The sequence below is a fragment of the Asterias rubens genome, chromosome 16 (genome assembly GCF_902459465.1).
Source record: "Asterias rubens chromosome 16, eAstRub1.3, whole genome shotgun sequence".
Taxonomy (NCBI): Eukaryota; Metazoa; Echinodermata; class Asteroidea; order Forcipulatida; family Asteriidae; genus Asterias; species Asterias rubens.
The window spans coordinates 7650354-7673420 of record NC_047077.1 but is presented as its reverse complement, the minus strand read 5'-3'; the positions used below and the strand labels follow the sequence as shown (position 1 = coordinate 7673420).

The 23067-nt window shown below is 40.3% G+C and overlaps 2 protein-coding genes across 2 annotated transcripts; both read left to right on the top strand.

The window, feature by feature from the left end:
- The first annotated feature begins 617 nt into the window (after positions 1–617).
- On the top strand, positions 618–12158 carry LOC117300622 (BAG family molecular chaperone regulator 3-like). Its single transcript, XM_033784292.1, has 2 exons — positions 618–901; positions 9913–12158. Exons 1-2 carry the CDS (start codon positions 716–718, stop codon positions 11050–11052), a joined length of 1326 nt encoding a protein of 441 aa, XP_033640183.1. The 5' UTR covers positions 618–715; the 3' UTR covers positions 11053–12158.
- LOC117301080 (agglutinin-like protein 7) lies at positions 11235–14052 on the top strand. Its single transcript, XM_033784961.1, has 3 exons — positions 11235–11282; positions 12145–13503; positions 13618–14052. The coding sequence occupies exons 1-2, from the start codon at positions 11235–11237 to the stop codon at positions 13498–13500; spliced, it is 1404 nt and encodes a 467-aa protein (XP_033640852.1). The 3' UTR covers positions 13501–13503; positions 13618–14052.
- The last annotated feature ends 9015 nt before the right edge of the window (positions 14053–23067 follow it).

Genomic DNA, 23067 nt, shown 5'->3' with positions numbered 1-23067 from the left:
TTCCATGTCGCGTTGATGTTTTCATTTTAAACTAACATGAAAACAAAAATTTAATTAAAATTTAATTTCAAAATGTTTAATACATGACACCCATCCCATAGAGCTATATAAAAGAACTTAGAGCTATATAAAAGAAGGGTCTTATTATTAGCTCTATGATGACACCCTATTTCGTATCTCCCATTGCAATCTAATTCTACCTCCATGGTTTCCCTAACCACAATTATTTTGTCCACGGTTCTTACAATGTGTGTTCGCAATATATATCTTGCTAATTAATTGCTGCTTGTCTTTCTTGTTCGTTCCACTTTTTATTTACTTCTTTTTCTTTATTTCTCTGTACAAGTTTTGTTTAAGTTTCGATATCTCTCAGTGTTATGTTATTGTTAATACCCCATCCATGGTTTTGGGGAGGCAGAAATTTCACCGCCTTGTACTGCATGGATATTGTTTTCCTGAATACGCAACCAAACGGCGGATGGGAATTATGGCCCAATATTCGGCTAGCTTCGGGGATGGTTCTCGAAATAAAGTCTAGTCCGCGCCTCTTCCTTTATGTTGCGTAATGTCACTCGTTTACATTAAACGTCAATAAATGCTGGGCTACCAGACTCTTCGAGATATCTCGAGAACAAACTAGAAAAGTTTTTGGTCGAATAAAGTCCACTGGCCAGCTTGATTGCTCTCATAAAAGGTTTTTGAAATCTAGTCCATCATGTCAAAGCATCGTGTTTTTTCAGAGGGTCTGTTTAGTAGTTCTAATCGACCAATAACTATTGACGATCCGTTACCAGACGGCTGGGAAATGTTGATTGATCCAGAATCTCAATTTCCATTTTTCGTGGATCATCGAAATCACAGGACGAGTTGGAAAGATCCAAGGCGCGTCAAAGCGCTACAGGTAAATATCTACTCTAATACTCTTTTTCTATTTTGAACAGAACTTTTAAGGGACGGAAAAGTTTGATAATTAAAGAAGCTTCGTGATACAACCATTGTTTTGTTCTTCTTCCTTTATAATATTACAGTCGGGCAGTTCCATCAATATTAATTTTTAATTTTGGTTTTTTACCCATACACCGATGTGTGTTAGCACTGTATACTCAGTACTTTCCCGAGTCCTGTGAAAAAATATCACAGGCATGTTACTCGGGTGGGATTCGAACCCACGACCCTTGCAATTCTAGTGTCTTACCAACTAGACTACCGAGGTTGCCCGGCAGCTAGAGGCAGTTCGAATCCTATTTTTTGGCAGCGGGTACCGCAACGATATAAAATAGATGTTAAATTTGCATCGGGGATAAAGAATATTAATTTTGGTTTTTACCCATACACCGATGTGTGTTAGCACTGTATACTCAGTACTTTCCCGAGTCCTGTGAAAAAATATCACAGGCATGTTACTCGGGTGGGATTCGAACCCACGACCCTTGCAATTCTAGAGCAGTGTCTTACCAACTAGACTACCGAAGTTCCATCAAGTTGATTTCACGTGTACCAAAACACACAAACACACAGCCCCGAAAAAAGAGAACGAAATATATTAAATCATAACTCACATTTTGTACAACTCAAAACTATGAGACTTGACAGCAGGCAGGAGCATTCTCTCCTCGTGCTTACATTTCAAAAATATTTGAAATCGGATGAATGGTTTCGGAGATATTGTAAAAAATAGAGAGCAACGACAAAAACCGGAAGCTTGGCCTCGCGTGCAGCGCCCATTCGTTTGTGCATGACGTCACCTATGAACCCCGTGGACTACGGATTTCGGAAATCTTCGGAAAGCGCCGAAGAAGCCCGAAGACGGTTTTTTGCAATGAGGGAGCACATCTTCACACAAAATGAGATAACGATTACATCATCGTGTAGCTGATAAAATTCCGCACATGGTACATCTAGTCGCATAGCTTTTACCATAAAAACCTATTTTTGTCGGCGTTTTCCGTTTTTTGAATCAAGATTTCTTCCAGAGAAAATCATCAAAATTGAATGCGACTTTGTCAGTGCTAATTCCCATAATTTTAAGTTTAACTTGTGAAAATTTGGGGGTGTCCCTATTTACCGGAAAACACCAGAAAATACCGGAAAATACTGGAAAACTACCGGAAAACACCGGATAACACTTGAAAACTACCGGAAAACACCAGAAAACACCGGAAAACTACCGGAAAACACCAGAAATCACCAGAAATTACCGGAAAATACCGGGAAACTACCGGGAAATACCGGAAAATACCTGAATAACTGCGCCGAAACACGACAGAGCAGCCAGCGGGCGTAGCTAAACACAGGAATACGTATACGAAGAACTGAGGAATAATTAAACTTATCACAGTCCTTCCTTTATCTGTCTTCGTATACACCAATACATAGTACACCATAGTCCTTTCTCTATGAATACACTAACACGTACACAAAAAGTAATGCCGACGTAACTTCTTACATTAAAGTTGTACGTTTTTTTATAAACCCCACTGAAAATAGAGACAGATAAAGGAAGGACTGTGATAAGTTTAATTATTCCTCAGTTCTTCGTATACGTATTCCTGTGTTTAGCTAGCTACGCCCGCTGGCTGCTCTGTCGTGTTTTGGCGCTGTTATTCAGGTATTTTCTGGGTTTTTTGGGGGTATTTTCCGGTAATTTCTGGTGTTTTCCGGTAGTTTTCTGGTGTTTTCTGGTATTTTCCGGTAATTTCTGGTGTTTTCCGGTAGTTTTCTGGTGTTTTCCGGTAGTTTTCCGGTAGTTTTCCTGTGTTTTCCGGTAGTTTTTCGGTAGTTTTCCGGTGTTTTCCGGTATTTTCTGGTGTTTTCCGGTAAATAGTGACACCGAAATTTGGTGTAATTTGATTATGTGTTCTTTAAGCTTGGGCGGTTCCAGAAATTTGGGGCTCGGTTCCGGTTCCAAAAAAAAGCTCGGTTCTGAGACATACCCGGTTCCACTCTTTATAAAACATAAGCCCCCCGTCCCGAGCTCACACACACACAATTGAGCCGATCTATTTTAACTGCAAATAACCAAGTTAATCAGACATCGGTCCGGAGCTCACACACACACACATACACACACACAATTGGAGCCGATTTATTTTTAACGAAAAATTAATACCAGAATACCCACCAAGTCAATCAGACATCGTGCCACCGAGCACCTATTCTCCGTGCATTTATACAAGTCTTTGATTTGGCCGGCAACAGGACGTCCGAAGTGCAGTACATGCAGTGTGCCGCTCTGTACATAGAAGTGTACATGCCTGTACATGCATACAGTACTGTGTGTTTTGTGCATGGGACAAGCTTTTATGAATATGGATATATCGGCAGCCAATCACAACGTGCTGTCTGGTTGGACTTTGGACTCTGTATATCTCAGCATATGCATGCATCTGTGCACTGTGTGTTGTATAATAATGCAGCCACATGTGATAGTTGATGCTTATGTCGGCTTGAAGCCTTTGCACAGTGTATCTGCGGTCACCGTTTTCAACATCAAGCCTCAATTTCTGGAGCCGGTTCGTCCCAGGATCGGCTCCACAGAGTCTTTTATAATTGGGACTCGGTCTTTTGAAATCGGAACCGACAAAAGCGGGTACCCGGTTCCACAGAAGAGTGGAACCGCCGGTCCAGTTTTCAATTTGGAACCGGGTAGAACCGGGTAACCGAAGGAACCGCCCAAGCTTAGTGTTCTTCTCCCTCCAAGAGGTTTTGTTCAACCATTTCTTGCAAAGTTGTCCTAAATACGCACGATTGTACATGTAAGCTTGGGCGATATCACGATATCATCGAATATCGCGATATTAATTTGGAAACGATTTCGATATCGGATGGATTTGGTTTTAATCGAAATATCGATATATCGCGATATATCGCAATAATCGTGATAATCGCGATATATCGCGATGTATTTGCTAGCTGAGACATCTTGCACCCCATAGGTATGGAGTAAAACCAGAAGAATAGGTAATTAGAACACCTCTCTTATGCTATGACTGTCTCTTCTACAACTTTCACTTGGAGTTTGAAGACTGATGATGTCAAATTTAATTAATCGCGATTATATCGAATATCGCGATATATTGCCGGCGATATATCGTGAATAAAATAAATCGATATCGCCCAAGCTTATGTACATGTACTTCCGTACATCTTCGTGTTTCCGTGATGTGCCACCACAAGAGGGCGTGTGTTACCATAAGTTTGATAGGCCGGGGCTCTAATTATTATGTTTCGTCTTGGTTGAGGGAAAGCTGCCCGATCTTGTTTTTGGTAATTTCCACGTTCCAAATTGATAATAACAGACTGCTCATCTTGAGTCAAAAGAAACTAGTATTTATTATCTTTTTTCAAGGCCTATACTAATAGAAACGAAAGTAGAACAAAAAATTGATTGTAATGTAGCCACTAGTTTTTAGAAATTGTCTTTGTAAATATAACAATAATAATCGATGTGTACCAATGCCTTCATCCTCAAGTTTTTTAAAGATTGTTCTAAATTTTTACTGTATTAATGCTACAATTTTAAATCAAAGGATCAACTGATCTTAAATTAAAGAAAACATTCCAGTCATAAACTCTTCAATTTTATTCCAATCTGGTTAATTTAATAATGCTATTTGTTGACATAATTAATAAAGAATATTCACACAAACACCTGCAAAACTTAACACATATTTAATTTTTATAGTTAACAATTTCCACCACGATGCCGCTCCTCAGTTTGATTCACAAAATATTACTTTTTGCTAGTGCCGCGCAGCACAGTTTGTAAACCTCCCCATTGGTAGAGGGCGCTCGTCTATAGTGCTCCCTCTATTGCCATAGGCTGTGCATTAAACTTGGCCGTAGCCGATATGAAGAAAAACATAACAATTGAACTTGAACACAGGTACGTTTTTTGCACGATCCACGCTCATTAAAAACGATATATCTCTGCAACCAAACATGCGATTTCAAAATTTTAAATTGATTTTTACTCCTTAGAATACACCTTAAGAGACCACATCTTGTCAGAGAAAACATCACATGCATTAAATTTCACTGAAACTGCCTAATTACAGTGCTGTTTTGTTAAGTTGTTGTTGAGTTTAGTTAACTTATATTATAAAAAGGCAGTGGACACAGTATTGAAAATTGGTAATTAAATTAGGCATTAAATTTAGTTATCCTTACTTTTTAGTCAGGGCCTCTCAAAATAATTATTTATATTAGCATTAGAAAAACCTTCTTTGTGACGTGTAATGGGGAGTGGTTGATGGTAGGCCGGCTACAAAATAATTAGTGAGAAACGGCTCCCTTTGAACTGAAGTGCCATAGTTTTCAAGAAAGAAGTATTTTATTTTGGTTTCCACAAATTTGATTTTGAGACACCTCAGATTTAGAATTTGAGGTCTCGAAATCAAGCATCTGAATGCACACAACTTCGTGTGACAAGGTAGTGGCGGCTTTCCGCTGTTGGGTGTCAATAAATAAATAAAATAAATCAGATAAATAAAAAATGTAACCCTCCTGCCGATGGCAGAGCCGGAGGTTTACGAAGCTTACTCGAGTGAAAAAGGCGAAATAGTTTAGTCACCAGATTTGCTCAATTTTTTACCACTTTCAAAAATCATGCCACAAATTCTAGGAAAGCGAACTTAATCCTCAGTGTCTCATGAATAACACTCAAAAACACAATTGAGCGAAACAGTCACAATTGTCCCAGGTTCTATTTTGAACCTGTCACAGCGCCATTTTGTGCTTCCGGATATGTTCAAAGCTTTATTTTTTGGTCACTAAGCGCTTAGCCCCAGGTACCAGCCAATTCTATTGACGACATGCCGAGCCGCGGCCGAGTTGGACTCATGTAGAGTGACAGTGAGAGTCAGATTCATCAAAGTTAGTGATGTGGAAATGGTCACTAGCAAGACGTCTGCTGTATCTGAGCTTCTAAAAGTAGGCTTTTACTGCTGCGAGAATAAGCCTGTTGTGAGAAAGACACAAAGTGTGAAATATGGAACTTTTTCGGTTTCCAAACTAAACCAGAGGCTGCGTTCAAAATTATGAACAGCTCCAAAGTTAGGTGTGCTGTGTGTGTGAGACGCTGATCAGCAGGTAAGTAATACAACCGCCTAAGAAGTCATCTAAGGGCTAAAGGACGCAAAGTTAGGTGTGCTGTGTGTGTGAGACGCTGATCAGCAGGTAACTAATACAACCGCCTAAGAAGTCATCTAAGGGCTAAAGGACGCAAATTCTATGAGTTAAATTTCAAAGGCACTCCTTCAATTGAATTAACAGATTGCTATCAAGAAAGCTGAACAATATGCAGCAAGCAGCTCTCAATGTGCTCACCAATGCCGTGCTTACCACTTGGCATGCGACATGAGGCCAATTTACACTGTTGAGGTGCCTGGCTTTGTACAAATGCTCAAGAAATTCGATAGCCGATACGTCCTGCCTTCCCAGGAAACATTCTCTTCATCGATTATTCCAGACATGTACGAGGAGCTGCGTTCCGCCACCGTCGGCCCATTTACTGAGTTTGCCAAGGCATATACGCATTGACAACACATCTATGGACGGCCCAAAACATGACACAATTTCTCGGCGTCACTTTCCATACAATAGATAATGACTGGGATTTGAAAACTACACCCTTGAGAATATCGAGTGCCTCCATCCCCACACGCTGCCCACACGGCTGACTGTATCGCTTGGAGCTTACAGAGCGTCCTTGACGATTGGAATCTGAAATCATCACACTTGTCGGCCATTACTAAGGACAATACAGAGAATATGACAAAGCCTGTCAATGACCTTGAATGGGGCCATCTTCCTTGTTTTGGGCACTGCCTGAATTTGGTTGTGAGGGCTGGCCTGGATACTTATATCCATGTTCATACAGCGCTGGCAAGGCGTACAAAACTGGTGCAGGGTTCGAAATTAGCGGTCGCCCGATCGCCAAATGCGAGTGAAAATAGCGGCGGGCGACTGAAAACCCTTTCTCACTAGCCCGCCGGGCGAGTCAAATAATTATTCCTTTTCACATATAAATGAGGGTTCAGTGGCAAAATCCCACAGAAAACTTTTACTAAAGCTTTTAAATTAGTAAGTTTGACAATTCTAGATACTTGCTAGATTTAATTTTGTCGTGACCGGGACCGGAATTGCTGTTGTTCGTTTCAGAAAACACGTACAATCAATTGAAAACACGATGCACAAACCACATGGTGCCGAGTATCCTCACAGTACACGGTCGCCCACTGGTGGTACGTGCATGCAGTATGCACAGCACGAGCACATACACAACGCACACAGTCGTCCAAAGTCCATTCTGACCAACTCTCTGCACGCTGTGATTGGCCGTTGATGGCTGTTAATAATTCCATATTCATTATGTTCTTGACTAGACTTCAATGCAGTACACAATCACGAACGGAGTAAAGAATTGCCGAACGTTGTGCATAATGACTTCAGACTGTGCACAATGTACAGCCTTGGACAACCAACAACATGGACAACTTTTGCCAACAGAGGGCGTTGCGGGGCAAAGTTCATTGAATTATTTCTCGATGTGCGTTGTTGACTGATCGTTGATTCATGAAGATTTTGTTGCAAACGGAGTTCAAAACATGTTCAAATCAACCGACCCCCTAACCACGCAGTCATTAAAGTTGTTGTTGATGGAAAAGGGATAGTTTAAGGTAAAAATTCAGATATAAAATCCTCAAAAAAATCCTCATTTTTAAGGGCTTCACTTTCGTGGTTTTTTTTTTTTTTTTTTTTTATTTTGTGTATAATTACATGTGGGCTAGTGAAAAAACCTGCGGGCGATCAAGAATTTTGGTTGACTCGCCCGGCGGGCGATTGGAAAAAAAAGTTAAGGGAAACCCCTGTGGTGGAACTGGTGCACAGGAGTGCAAATGCCAGTTACTCACTAACTCAAAAACAAGAAATGCTTGGCGTGCCTCGAAACAAGCTTATGGATGTTAAGACAGGGTGAAATTCAACCCTAGATATGCTTGCCCACATTGTGGAGCAACAGCAGGCAATGTGCTATGCTCCTTGAACTCCAGCATCAAAAACTCACCATGCTCTCCACTGATGAACTCAAAACTATCGAGCAACTTGTTAAAGGCAGTGGACACTATTGGTACTTACTCAAAAGAATTATTAGCATAAAACCTTTCTTGATGACGAGTAATAGGGAGAGGTTGATGGTATAAAACATTGTGAGAAATGGCACCCTCTGAAGTGCCATAGTTTCCGAGAGAGAAGTTATTTTCCACAAATTTGATTTCGAGACCTCAGATTTAGAACTTGAGGTCTCGAAATCAACCATCTAAATGCACACACCTTCGTGTAACAAGGGTGTTTTTTTCTTTCATTCATACCTCGCAAGTTCGATGATCGATTGAGCTCAAATTTTCATAGGTTTGTTATTTTATGCATATGTTGAGATACACCAACTGTGAAGGGGTAGTCTGACAATTACCAACAGTGTCCACTGCCTTTAAGCCCGGTTCATACTTCCTGCGAATGCGAATACGAAGGGAATTTGACATAAATTTGACATCACAACCCTCCTTTCGCAGCGATATTCGCAAGTGATTTGAACAAAGTTGAACTGCTGCGAATTATTCGTTGCGAATTTGTGACGTCAACATTCGTATCGCATTCGCATTCGCAGGAAGTCTGAACCGGGCTTTAAGCTTGGGCGATATCGATTTATTTTATTCACAATACATGTATATCGCCGACAATATATCGCGATATTCGATATAATCACGGTTAATTAAATTTGACATCATCAGTTTTTAAACTCCCAATGAAAGTTGTAGAAGAGACAGTCACAGCATAAGAGAGGTGTTCTAATGACCTATTCTTCTGGTTTTACTCCAAACCTATGGGGTGCAAGATGTCTCAGCTAGGAAATACATCGCAATATTGCGATACTTGATCGTTATCGCGATATATTACGATATATCGCGATATATCGATATTTCGATTAAAACCAAATCGATCCGATATCGAAATCGTTTCCAAATTAATATCGCGATATTTGATTATATCGTGGTATCGCCCAAGCTTAGGCTTAACTCTTCTAATGAAGGATATGATTGAATTCTTCAGCGGATCGCATGTCACCGTTTCTGTTTTTTTTTTCCCTACTTTACATCGCTTAGAACAAAGTTTAAAAAAGGCAGAGGATGACACGCAGGCAGTGGCTGCTTGGAAGCAGGCAATGCACAGGAAACTGACCGATATTTACCACCTTCACTGTGTGGAGGAAACTCTTCAGCTTTGCAGCTTTTTTTATCCCGACTTTAAAATTTTACTCTTCTAGAAGACGAAAGCACTGTGATGGCAAGGATAATCCGATGTGCTCGAACGAAAACCTGGTAAAATCCCTTTTACAAAATGGTTGGTCTGGTTCTTGCTCTATGGTCCAACCATTCGGCTATTTTCTGGGCCCAATTTCATCGGTCTGCTTACCATAAGCATAGAATCGGTGCTTGTTGAAGCAGGGAGTTCTGTTAACAGGGAATTTTGGCTCCAGGTTACTAGGCGTTCTACATTACTATAGGCATTTTACGCTTGCGGTGCTTGCACGTACATGTAAGCGAAGAATGTTAATTGTAAGCACAGAATTCGGCAGTAAGTAGAGCCATGAAATGGCTTTGGTGTTTTGGAGTATAACTGTTGTTTGTAACACTGGTTCCAACTGTTACAGAGGCATGTAAATGGATGAGTGCTTGTTGTCAATGTTCCAGTTTTTTCTTTCTACAATGTCTACTGCTGATGTGTGGAACTGTTGAATCATGGAAACATTTTTCTCACAGACTTTTTCTTTAATTTAAAGTTTTTTTATTTGTTGTTAACTGAAGTACATGTGTATTCACCATTTTGTTTTTGTTTTCATTTCATTTTTCTCAGGCCTTTATGGATTCAGCTATTGGAGGAGACAATTTCTTCAAAAGTTCATTTGAAAGTCAGAATCCATTTTTTCAAAGTCGGTTGGATCCAGGATGGGGTTCCAGTCAGCCAGCGGGATTTAGCCGTAGCCCCATGGGAAGCCCCTCAATGCAACGTCATTCTAATATCAGACGCTCTACAAGCCCTCAGCCTGCTGGGCGGTCTACCCCAACGCTAGACAGTCAGATGAATAGAATGCATGCCCAAGATGCTGCTCGAGCCTTCATGGAAGGTAGCATGCCTGGGCAACAGCAACAGGTGTATTCATCAAGTCCAAGAAGAAACGATGGATTCTCATCTCGTCAGCATGCCCCTGATCAAGGCAGACGAGCCCACCATGAAGAGAGTTATTCTAAACCAGAACGTGACTATAGTTCAGAAGGAGAGAGAGTTTACAATATACCAATCAGAGTAGAAGGGAGAGATTATTTAAACAGGCCGTCAAATTCACGACCTGGTGTATATCAAGAGCCGGGTCATAGTAGAGAGGAGTACGCAAGATCACCGCCTCAAGGAATTCCTAAATCTGCTCCTGGTAACAATTATGAGCATGATCCCCAAAGACATTCCAGGCAGGAGTATCGATACCAACAAGATCAGCCGCAGTCTCAATCAGAGCCGCATCAAGACCCTCAGGTAACACCTTTAACGAATGTACAACAACAAAGCAGCAACCAAGATACTAAGAGTCAAGATGTTAAAGATTCTCAAGAGAAGCAAGGCCAGAAATCACCATCTGAGAAGCCAACCACTGAGAAGAAAACTGACGGATTGGAGGAGAGGGGTGAAACGAAACAACCGACAGAGAATCTAAAAGATCCTCCAGAAGAATCCAAACCAGATCCTCCTCAAATTATGCGCATCCAAAACATCCTTAAGAAAATCTTGGCAATCTGTCAAGAAGTTGAGGACTTCCATGGTCGTCGTGGCACCAAGGATTACCTTCGGATTGAGGAGATGTTGATGAGACAAATGATTGAGTTGGATAATATTGACACTATGGGAGATGAACGTATCCGTGGTCAACGCAGAATGGCTGTTGTGACGGCACAGACTTTGTTATCAAGATTAGAGAAGAAGGCACTACCTGCTGATTTTTAGTTTAGGTCTTTGGTTTTCACTTTTGAGCAATAAGAATTGGTGTTGAAACTTCATAATAATGGTCTGGTTTTTTACTAACTCTTTTTTTTATCAACTACGCTCTATTTAATATTTTAATAAGTGATCAAAACTTTGATTTGCAACCTTATATAGAAGGTACATCTTTGTTTTAGTGAAGGGAAATGAACAACTTCATCACTCAGAAGTCATTTATTCCGATCTCCTACACTGTACCCACTGCTGATATTTTACTGACTTTGTACAAACAAAACAGTATTAAGACAATCGCCTTGATGCCCAAGAAATGTTCTTGAAAGTACAAATTAATGGTAAATTCCTCTTGAGGTGCCCAGGCCCTGTTGTCAAATTTCCTCATGGCACCTTCAACAATTGCCGTGGTGCCGTGTGACAAATTTTTAAAAACTCTCATAGAGTACCACTTACCAGAGAAAAATTGCCTTGCCCCTACAAGACCAAAGTTCAAGGCCCGGTGCCCTTATCAATGTATAAAACTATCTTGCTCTTACAACATGTACAATAACCTTGGTTTGCTGTTGATCTACACAAGTTACTAAATCTACAACAAAAAGAGCACAAAGTTGTCTCATGTTTCGACCCCAGCAGAGTCTTTCTCAAAGGCTAAAAAAGTTCATTGTTTTGTGCTGTTGACAATGTCACTTAACATGCTAAATGCAATAGATCTGTTCTCTACTTGCATCAAGTAAAATGCACATCACTGGGTCAAAGGTTTTTACTGTAGTTAGAAATGTTAAATATATTCAAAGGTTTGTTAAAAGTTGTCGGCAGAAAGTGTGACAAGTACATGTATTTAATAGTTAAAAAGTGTCTTAATATAAAAAGAAGTACTGTTAATCTTGTCGAGGGTGAAGCCAATATTGCAGATTAGAGGCACGGCACACTTGTATGGTAGTTGTAAACTGCATCAACACTTTACATAATAAAAGTGTTTAAAGATAATGTGCTTCCTTCTGTAAAGAGTTTTATAATGTCTTTAACAATACATGGATGATGTTTTTTTGGTTTTTTTAAGACTACAAAGTTGAGATGGGTGGAAAACACCACTACATATAGGGTGTCAAGAAACCGACCACCCTCGGTCAGTTACCCGGCAAAATTCCATCAATTACACTGACCAGCGAAACTGTCAGCAGTGGCAATGTGTTTTCAATTACACTGACCAGCGAAACTGTCAGCAGTGGCAATGTGTTTTCAATTACACTGACCAGCGAAACTGTCAGCAGTGGCAATGTGTTTTCAATTACACTGACCAGCGAAACTGTCAGCAGTGGCAATGTGTTTTCAATTACACTGACCAGCGAAACTGTCAGCAGTGGCAATGTGTTTTCAATTACACTGACCAGCGAAACTGTCAGCAGTGGCAATGTGTTTTCAATTACACTGACCAGCGAAACTGTCAGCAGTGGCAATGTGTTTTCAATTACACTGACCAGCGAAACTGTCAGCAGTGGCAATGTGTTTTCAATTACACTGACCAGCGAAACTGTCAGCAGTGGCAATGTGTTTTCAATTACACTGACCAGCGAAACTGTCAGCAGTGGCAATGTGTTTTCAATTACACTGACCAGCGAAACTGTCAGCAGTGGCAATGTGTTTTCAATTACACTGACCAGCGAAACTGTCAGCAGTGGCAATGTGTTTTCAATTACACTGACCAGCGAAACTGTCAGCAGTGGCAATGTGTTTTCAATTACACTGACTAGCGAAACTGTCAGCAGTGGCAATGTGTTTTCAATTACACTGACCAGCGAAACTGTCAGCAGTGGCAATGTGTTTTCAATTACACTGACCAGCGAAACTGTCAGCAGTGGCAATGTGTTTTCAATTACACTGACCAGCGAAACTGTCAGCAGTGGCAATGTGTTTTCAATTACACTGACCAGCGAAACTGTCAGCAGTGGCAATGTGTTTTCAATTACACTGACCAGCGAAACTGTCAGCAGTGGCAATGTGTTTTCAATTACACTGACTAGCGAAACTGTCAGCAGTGGCAATGTGTTTTCAATTACACTGACCAGCGAAACTGTCAGCAGTGGCAATGTGTTTTCAATTACACTGACCAGCGAAACTGTCAGCAGTGGCAATGTGTTTTCAATTACACTGACCAGCGAAACTGTCAGCAGTGGCAATGTGTTTTCAATTACACTGACCAGCGAAACTGTCAGCAGTGGCAATGTGTTTTCAATTACACTGACCAGCGAAACTGTCAGCAGTGGCAATGTGTTTTCAATTACACTGACCAGCGAAACTGTCAGCAGTGGCAATGTGTTTTCTGATCGTCTTGGCTTTGTGGTCTTACCAAAAGAAAACCAAAACGTCCTTAGTGTACTTTCTTCATTGACAGGTTTAGCTCGTTTAGCTGAATCTTGCATGTCAAACAGTACGTCCTTAGTGTGCTTTCTTCATTGACAGGTTTAGCTCGTTTAGCTGAATCTTGCATGTCAAACAGTTGACTTCAAACATTCACAGGTTTAGCTCGTTTAGCTGAATCTTGCATGTCAAACAGTTGACTTCAAACATTCACAGGTTCAGCTCGTTTAGCTGAATCTTGCATGTCAAACAGTTGACTTCAAACATTTAATAATTAAAAAAGTGTTCTTCATTTACATAAATAATTTACAGTTATTGTTTTCTGGTGAAATCTCAAATCTCTGCAAACTGAAATTGGAAGTATTGTAAAAGTTTTGTTTTGAAAAGATGAAACACTAAGCTTTAATGTGATCAACGGAGATGAGGTGATAAAAGCTTTATAGATTAAATGTAGAATTTGAAAATAGAGGAAGAATCGATGGTTGATGTTTTTACGCACTTTTCACATTTTGCTTTAAAATTTTGTTATGACGTATGATTTAAAATTCATTATGTTACCATCCAGTATAAAATATCCAACTGTTTACAAAATTCAGCATTGATAATCAGTTGCCAACTAATCCTTGGGTTTTGCTCATAAACCCTTGGGTTAATTGTTCAAGGAATTGATTGTAACAAATTGATTGCCGATTCCCAGGTTGTATCATAAACTTGGGCGTGATCCCTGGCTACACGGCAGTTACAGGTTTAACAGCTTTGTCTTGGCACAAAGATTGACAAATAGAGAGACAGCCAACATTTGGCTTCAGAGGTTTTAGGTTCAAGTCCTGCTCTCGCCATTTTTTCTTTATTCTATCAAGAATTATTTAAAACTTACCCATTCAGAATTTATTGTGACACAACTTGTAAAGTAAAGAATAGAGACAGTAAAGGTTCACTGCTCAGTTGTCAAATGTACAGTCTATGAATTCTAAGGAAATAAGTATATAAGTCAAAAGAGTGTATAACTTATTTTTGAAATGTTAAGATGTTATTTATTCTATGACAAAGTGAAAATAATGTTTGTATGAATTAGGGAGGAATACAGTGTTATCATTTCATTGGCATTAACGTATCATGGTATAGCATTACAGGTAATTACATTGAGCTGTTTATATACTTTGTAAGCTGGACTTGCCAATCTTGATTTGGGTTTAACAAAACTTGTACTTCAGAGTGTACACTTTAGTTTCTCTGATCGTACCCCTCCACCTTGAAGTCATTGGCTGTCCATGACCCTTGGTGATGAGGTTGACGATCAGAAAAAACTACTGGTATTCTCTGAAGAAGTGGCACTAAATGTAATTGAGTTTGAACCAAGGACTGGAATAAAGGTGATTGGATGTGCACATTATTATTAATGGTTTATTTAATCTGAATAAAAAATATTTTAAAAAGGTCGACAACATTCAATTTTACAAAGTTTTTACAGTCCATTACATCCATTTCTTAAGTACTATTGTCCAAAGTGATTTCTGCAGTTTGAAATTTACAGTATTTTTAGGGCATGTTATGTTGGGTAGATTCTTACAGGTGAATATTTGTCTTATTTTGAAAAATGCTTGAACTCTTCAAGTTAACTTCTGTCACCATATATGCCGTAAGTCTTCCTGCAACTATTATAATTCCTACCATGAATATTCAACATCTATTCCCACAGATATGAGTATTCAATGTTCAATCCTGTGGACTGATAATCTGAATAACTCAAGATCATATTTCTACATGTAAGTCAAGTCAGTTCAAATTCTTTGTAAAATTATTCTGAATTAACTGATAGAATGTAAGACAAGAGGCCGATTTCACAAAGAGTTAGGATAAATCTGAATCGTGTATCAATTCATATTTTATTAAGGTGTGCATGATTTCACAATACAAATCACTATGGTGATACTGAATCTTAAAAATCAAACCCTGAGTCTGATTTCACATAGAGCCGAGATGGATAATATTGTTACTACAGTGTATTATTTTGTATTGTGACATCACCTGTGCTGATATTATTCAGTAGTATAATGACAGTGTGTGAAACTTATAATAACATGTTAAGCCATGAGACAAACAGCTGGTTTCAGAACCTTCAGAAAAAAAAGTATTCATATTAAAGTTTTTTAATAATCTTTGGAGAAATAAACATGTATTTAGTAAGACAGTGTTTTTAAAATGTCTCCTGCGCTACCAAAGTGTTTCTCCAAACTGCCTGTAAAATCAGCTCAATGGATAACATCCTTAGTCAAATTAAAGATTGTGCAAACGAATTTGAGTTTATGTACAGTTTATGTACGCATGCATTGTATTCATGAAAAAATATCTTTTTTTAAGGTTACATTTTTTAAATTAAACCATAAAGTTTGTCCAAATATATTTTTGTACAATATTGCTTGTACATTTGTCTATTTATGATAATTTAAGCCAAGTTTTGGAAACTGCGGCCTACTGTGGATGCCATTTTTTTTTTCTTAAAGTTTAACAAAACTGCGTGTGTACACGAGGCTCTGTCAGTTTTTACTTTTATTTGAAAATGAGATCTAACAAATTGTATTCATGCCTTTTTCATTTACAATGTACAGTGCATTTACATTATTAGTTGATCTATGCAATTGGTAGAAGTGTGTGGTCAACTTGTACAGATTATAAATATGTAACTAAATAGATTTAAAGCATGCATGTCAAAAATGTTGACTAATCTGTAATTGAAGCCAGTGCCTATATTGTGTTACACAACTCATTTTGTTCAGCTGGATAAAGTAGGTTGTGAACACACTATAGTGTTTCCTGTATGTACTGTACATGTCATAATGGATGACTAGTGCATCGTTGATCATGATGATATGATGATGATTTAAAGGGCGAGGCAACTTGTTGGCAACCAAGAGCACTACATACTACATATACATGACCACTTTGGTAGTACACATGCCTGAATTACGTGCAGTCCACAGTAGAGGCAAAGGCCTCTGTTGCACCTAGACCCAATTTTATAGATCTGCGTAGCGGCTGATGCGATTTCCATTTTATAGCGCTGACCAGAAGCACACGAGAAAGCGTGCTAACCTTCCGGTGGCCACTGCACAAACATGAATGACGTCACAATGCAAATCCATGGTGAATGTGCAATATGGCTGCCTAAGTTTTCTGTTAGTCTATGAAATATGCGTACACCTTAGAAAATATTGATGCTACAGTAAGCATGAAATGTGCTTACCGATAAGCAGCGCTATGAGATTGGGCTCTGGTCTTGCTCTTGGTAGTGCTTCAAAAGTCTCCCATAAACTTTCAAATTTTCCTATGGAACTGCCCTTTGCAAAATGAAAATGGTCTTGCCCTCTCAAAGATGAAATTCAGGCCTGCCACATGAGTAATTAGTGCAATCAATGTTTTTTAAATCAACAAGAAAAGTACATGAACATTGAGATGTGAATGCCTTTTCTTCTTGGCGATTGACTGGTTGCCTGTGACTGGTTGCCTGGGACTGGTTGCCTGTGACTGGTTGCCTGGGACTGGTTGCCTGGGACTGGTTGCCTGTGACTGGTTGCCTGTGACTGGTTGCCTGGGACTGGTTGCCTGTGACTGGTTGCCTGGGACTGGTTGCCTGTGACTGGTTGCCTGGGACTGGTTGCCTGTGACTGGTTGCCTGGGACTGGTTGCCTGGGACTGGTTGCCTGGGACTGGTTGCCTGTGACTGGTTGCCTGGGACTGGTTGCCTGGGACTGGTTGCCTGGGACTGGTTGCCTGGGACTGGTTGCCTGTGACTGGTTGCCTGGGACTGGTTGCCTGTGACTGGTTGCCTGGGACTGGTTGCCTGTGACTGGTTGCCTGGGACTGGTTGCCTGTGACTGGTTGCCTGGGACTGGTTGCCTGTGACTGGTTGCCTGGGACTGGTTGCCTGGGACTGGTTGCCTGTGACTGGTTGCCTGTGACTGGTTGCCTGGGACTGGTTGCCTGGGACTGGTTGCCTGGGACTGGTTGCCTGGGACTGGTTGCCTGTGACTGGTTGCCTGGGACTGGTTGCCTGGGACTGGTTGCCTGGGACTGGTTGCCTGGGACTGGTTGCCTGTGACTGGTTGCCTGGGACTGGTTGCCTGTGACTGGTTGCCTGGGACTGGTTGCCTGTGACTGGTTGCCTGTGACTGGTTGCCTGTGACTGGTTGCCTGTGACTGGTTGCCTGGGACTGGTTGCCTGTTACTGGTTGCCTGGGACTGGTTGCCTGTGACTGGTTGCCTGTGACTGGTTGCCTGGGACTGGTTGCCTGGGACTGGTTGCCTGGGACTGGTTGCCTGGGACTGGTTGCCTGTGACTGGTTGCCTGGGACTGGTTGCCTGTGACTGGTTGCCTGGGACTGGTTGCCTGTGACTGGTTGCCTGGGACTGGTTGCCTGTGACTGGTTGCCTGTGACTGGTTGCCTGTGACTGGTTGCCTGGGACTGGTTGCCTGGGACTGGTTGCCTGTGACTGGTTGCCTGTGACTGGTTGCCTGGGACTGGTTGCCTGGGACTGGTTGCCTGTGACTGGTTGCCTGGGACTGGTTGCCTGGGACTGGTTGCCTGGGACTGGTTGCCTGGGACTGGTTGCCTGTGACTGGTTGCCTGGGACTGGTTGCCTGTGACTGGTTGCCTGTGACTGGTTGCCTGTGACTGGTTGCCTGGGACTGGTTGCCTGGGACTGGTTGCCTGTGACTGGTTGCCTGTGACTGGTTGCCTGTGACTGGTTGCCTGTGACTGGTTGCCTGGGACTGGTTGCCTGGGACTGGTTGCCTGTGACTGGTTGCCTGGGACTGGTTGCCTGGGACTGGTTGCCTGGGACTGGTTGCCTGGGACTGGTTGCCTGTGACTGGTTGCCTGGGACTGGTTGCCTGTGACTGGTTGCCTGTGACTGGTTGCCTGGGACTGGTTGCCTGGGACTGGTTGCCTGGGACTGGTTGCCTGGGACTGGTTGCCTGTGACTGGTTGCCTGTGACTGGTTGCCTGGGACTAGTTGCCTGTGACTGGTTGCCTGTGACTGGTTGCCTGTGACTGGTTGCCTGGGACTGGTTGCCTGGGACTGGTTGCCTGGGACTGGTTGCCTGGGACTGGTTGCCTGTGACTGGTTGCCTGTGACTGGTTGCCTGGGACTGGTTGCCTGGGACTGGTTGCCTGGGACTGGTTGCCTGGGACTGGTTGCCTGTGACTGGTTGCCTGGGACTGGTTGCCTGGGACTGGTTGCCTGGGACTGGTTGCCTGTGACTGGTTGCCTGTAAATTGCCTCGTGTGACATGACACATTGTGCTCAACTCCTGCCAAACATTCAGTGTGAAAACAGCCCTGTAACATTTAAATTTGTATCGCATTTAAATAGCAAGGAAGTATGAACCGAGCTTATGTCTATGAAGAATTATCTTGTTAAGGTCAGACAATGTCCTTCAATTCCAGCTGCTCCAAACTTATCTTAAATGTTATCTTTGTATTCTTGAGCTCTTACTCTATGGTGGGATGAGCAATGAAGGTTGAATGGTTATGCTTTCAAAATGTGGTGATTAATTGATGACGGTTTCACATCAAATTAAAATAAATTATTTATCTGAGTGTTAAAAGGAGACAGTCTTTGAGAATGTAAAAACATTGACTTCTTGAGAGGTGTTTTTGATTAAAAAACAAACAACTCATAATCCCCTTATATACATTTACAGAAGTTTGATTGCAGTTACAGATTTAAAAAGGATTTAGAATAAAATATGAAAAAGACTTGAATAGGAGTTCACACAAAATAATATAAATAAATTTATAAAGGGACAGTTTAATGAAATTTATGACATAAATGCAAACTGCAAGTCTCTTGAAACAGTCACAAATTAATGTTGTGTACATTGACATTTCAAAATTTGATAATAATGGAATTATATAACATGTTTTCTTTTGAATATATGATAGCCAGTAACTTAAATGTGCTGATTGCGTGAAATTAAAGAATTGACATTTTTGTCTTGTGACTGTGGCAGGACTCGTTACATTATTGTGTTATTACACATACAATGTAGCTGTCACACAAGCAGATGGAATACAGAATAATAGCGCTTCTGCGTCCCATATCCAACATGGTTGAATCCCCGGATGGGACACAGAGGCACTATATGTTGGAATCCCTGAATAATAGCGCTTCTGCGTCCCATATCCAACATGGTTGAATCCCCGGATGGGACACAGAGGCACTATATGGTGGAATCCCTGAGCGTGAGTGGTAACAGGTTTATCTTCTAGCAAACTTGCAAACAGCTTATTAACTCTTTGTGAAGTTAACGTGAGGTTGAAGATCGACCAATTTGAATGACGAGATTTAAGTTTGCTTGAAGATACTGCCTTAATACAAGTTTATGATGCATGTTCTGACCAGTGTGGGTGAGAACTATAATAGTGTATCAAGTATGCAACTACCTTGTTGAAGAATGAGCCTTCTGATTCTAAGTTGTAGGTTACTTCCGATGTAAAGACATTTGTAATTTTGCACTATACAGCATTTGGGCAATGTATTTGCTATGCCAGAAATCCTCTTTCATGGGTCTTTGAAGTGCACAATTTTACACACTGTATTGTTAGTATACGCATGGAATGTTCCAGTAAACTGTGCCATAAAATGGAGGCCCAGATATCTAGAAAATTATTCTGCACTTTATAATTAAAGCATATTTCACAGGGTAGTCAGGTAGTAGGGAATGTGTGCTTTGTGCATTGTGTGTGTACTTCAAAGCATATTTCACAGGGTAGTAGGGAATGTGTGCTTTGTGCATTGTGTGTGTACTTCAATCACAATGTTCCACAGACCCATGACAATAGGCCCTGGTAACCATGGTAACTTTTAGTGCATTGTTATTGCTAGTATGTATTCAGTATTTGAATAATAAAGTACATGTATTCCCGAAAGTACATGTAGTGTTCAACTCAGAATGGTGGAGTCATTTTAGTGAGTTATTTTGGCTTTATTACAATGTATTGTATGCAACTGTTGTCAGGCAACTTGGAGGCAACCAACTGCAGTGCATGCTACAGGACCACTCTGGTAGCATATGACACATTTTTTTAACATTGTCTTACGATCAACAAGAAAAATACGTGAACATTCAAATGTGAATGCCTTTCCTTCTTGGAGATTGCCTGGAACTGGTTGCTTGTAAATTGGCTCGTTTGACATGGCCCTTAGAAATAACATTGCAATTTAACATCTATTAAATCGTTTTCAGTACTCGCTGCTAAACATTCAAACTGCCTCTAGCCACCAGGCAATCTCGGTGGGTTAATGACACTGCTCTAGAATTGCAAAGGTCGTGGGTTCGAATCCCATCCGAGTAATATACCTGTGATTTTTTCACCGAACTGAGTGTACCGAGTGTACAGTGCTATAACACATCAGTGTTTATGGGTAAAAATAGAAAATTAATATTTTAGAAGTGGTTTACAATACTTCAGTGACTCAAGGGATGGTTTGTATTCACTCGTCCAATTCAATTAAGACATTTTAATTCTGGGGGTAACATTCTAAAGAATTGCCCTCATCATTCATTATCAATCATGTTCCCTGTCTGCTTATAATGATAACTGCATCTGTGAACAGACTAATAAACCATTGAGGGCCGGCTGTGACTTTGTCGCTGCTTGCTACATGTTTAAGTAAACCCTTACCTTATCTGTCATGGTATTTCATGTAGAGGATTTCTGAAGATGGGCATTTAAAACAGCATCATAATTTCAAAAACTCTCAACCCTTACCCTATCCCTTAGTCTATAACCCCTTGTCCTATCCCATATGACCCTAATCTTAACCCTAATTCTATCTATAATTCTATTCATTAACCTATCCCTGTCCCTACAACCCTATCCCTAACCCTAAACCTAACTGCCTAACCCTAAACCTAACTGCCTAACCCTATCCATAACCTTATCCTGTCAATAACCCTAACCCCAACCATAACCCTATTCATAACCCTAACCCCAACCCTAACCCTAACCCTAACCCTAACCCTAACCCCAACCCTATATAACTCTTATCCCAATCATTGCTGTATCCCTAACCCCAACCCTTGTTTTAACCCTATCTATAACGCCTACCATCCCTAACCATACATTCATGTATTTTGAACAATATTCTTGAAACAATTTCCATATTAAATAATAATCCTTGGCCTTAAAGGCAGTGGACACTATTGGAATTACTCAAAACAATTATTATCATAAAACCTTTCTTGATTACGAGTAATCAGGTAATGGGAAGAGGTTGATCAATTTAGTACAAAACATTGTGAGAAACTGCTTCCTCTGAAGTGACATAGTTTTCGAGATAGAAATAATTTTCCACGAACTTTATTTCGAGACCTCAGATATAAAACTTTGAGGTCTCGAAATCAAGCATCTGAAAGCAAACAACTTTGTGTGACCATGGTGTGACAAGGTTATTTTTCTTTCATTAATATCTTGCAACTTCGACGACCGATTGAGCTCAAATTTTCACAGGTTTGTTATTCTATGCATATATTGAGATACACTAACTGTGAAGACTAGTCTTTGACAATTACCAATAGTGTCTAGTGTCTTTAACCTAGTCAAAATCCCTTAAAAACATCCATAACATTCCAACTGTGGTCAACATGGTAAATGTACAATAACAGGTTTTCTCAGTGGGTTGTGGGTGGGGGGGGGGTAGAAGTAAACAAAGACACTGAACTTGTATATTTTCTTTCTTTCTTTCTAGTTTATTACAACCAGTAAAATTCAGTTACATTAATAACTAAGCTTTAGAATTACTTGTAAATACTATTGACCATTCCTTTAAAACCAATATTCCTACATGTATAATTCGTGTAAGTATTCACCATTTTACTCAACGTTGGTGAAAGCATCTTTCAAGAAGCACCTGGATTCATCCTGAAGAAACTATCCAGCTCAAGCTCTCTGACGACAGGAGCTGGAATCAACTTGTGAGAATATTTTAACTGGTTTGTTGTCTGTTTGGTAAATTCTTTCCCTCAAACATTCTAAAGAAATTCAAATTTTATACAAAATGTGTTTGCACGCAGTAGCAACATCACACAATTCTAGTATTATTTAACTGTAATCTACAGAAAATGAAGTGGGTTTTTGTTTGTAGTAGGTTTACCATTTGTGACCACCCTTTATCCAGTACAATGTTTTGTATACATGTAATACAGTTTTGCAAACATTCTATCACAGAGAATTACAGAGTAAGGAAAATTTCCTTAATACAGCCTCCTGGTTACCAGCCACTGTAACGCAATGTATTCTGCATTCAACTGGTTCCCTGCTTGATTTAATGTTCTTTCAATGGGTATTGGCTACAACATCATTTATGATAAACAGCAATTTATCCTAAAAACAATGTCATTATTCATACAAATAAATCTGAAATTGCTATAATTATACAAAATCTACTTTGGGTCATGATAATCATCAAACTTCTTGATTTTTTCATTTTTAATTGATATTAAAATTGCATCAAGAATAAAGAATACTATTTTGTTTCACCCGTGCAACATTTTATGTAAAGCACTGTAAACTCAGTACCGTGGATTGTTTTCAATGGACTTGGGAAAGTATTGAGAACACAGTGCTTATCCCTGTAAGGGTAAAACAATGAAATGTTTTG

What these genes read in the sequence shown, in the direction of transcription:
- LOC117300622 (XM_033784292.1), top strand. Translation starts at nt 716, where the DNA reads ATGTCAAAGCATCGTGTTTTTTCAGAGGGTCTGTTTAGTAGTTCTAAT. An exon ending in GGCGCGTCAAAGCGCTACAG is followed by an intron (nt 902 to 9,912) that starts GTAAATATCTAC and finishes CATTTTTCTCAG; the next exon opens with GCCTTTATGGATTCAGCTAT.
- LOC117301080 (XM_033784961.1), top strand. Translation starts at nt 11,235, where the DNA reads ATGAACAACTTCATCACTCAGAAGTCATTTATTCCGATCTCCTACACT. An exon ending in TTATTCCGATCTCCTACACT is followed by an intron (nt 11,283 to 12,144) that starts GTACCCACTGCT and finishes CACTACATATAG; the next exon opens with GGTGTCAAGAAACCGACCAC.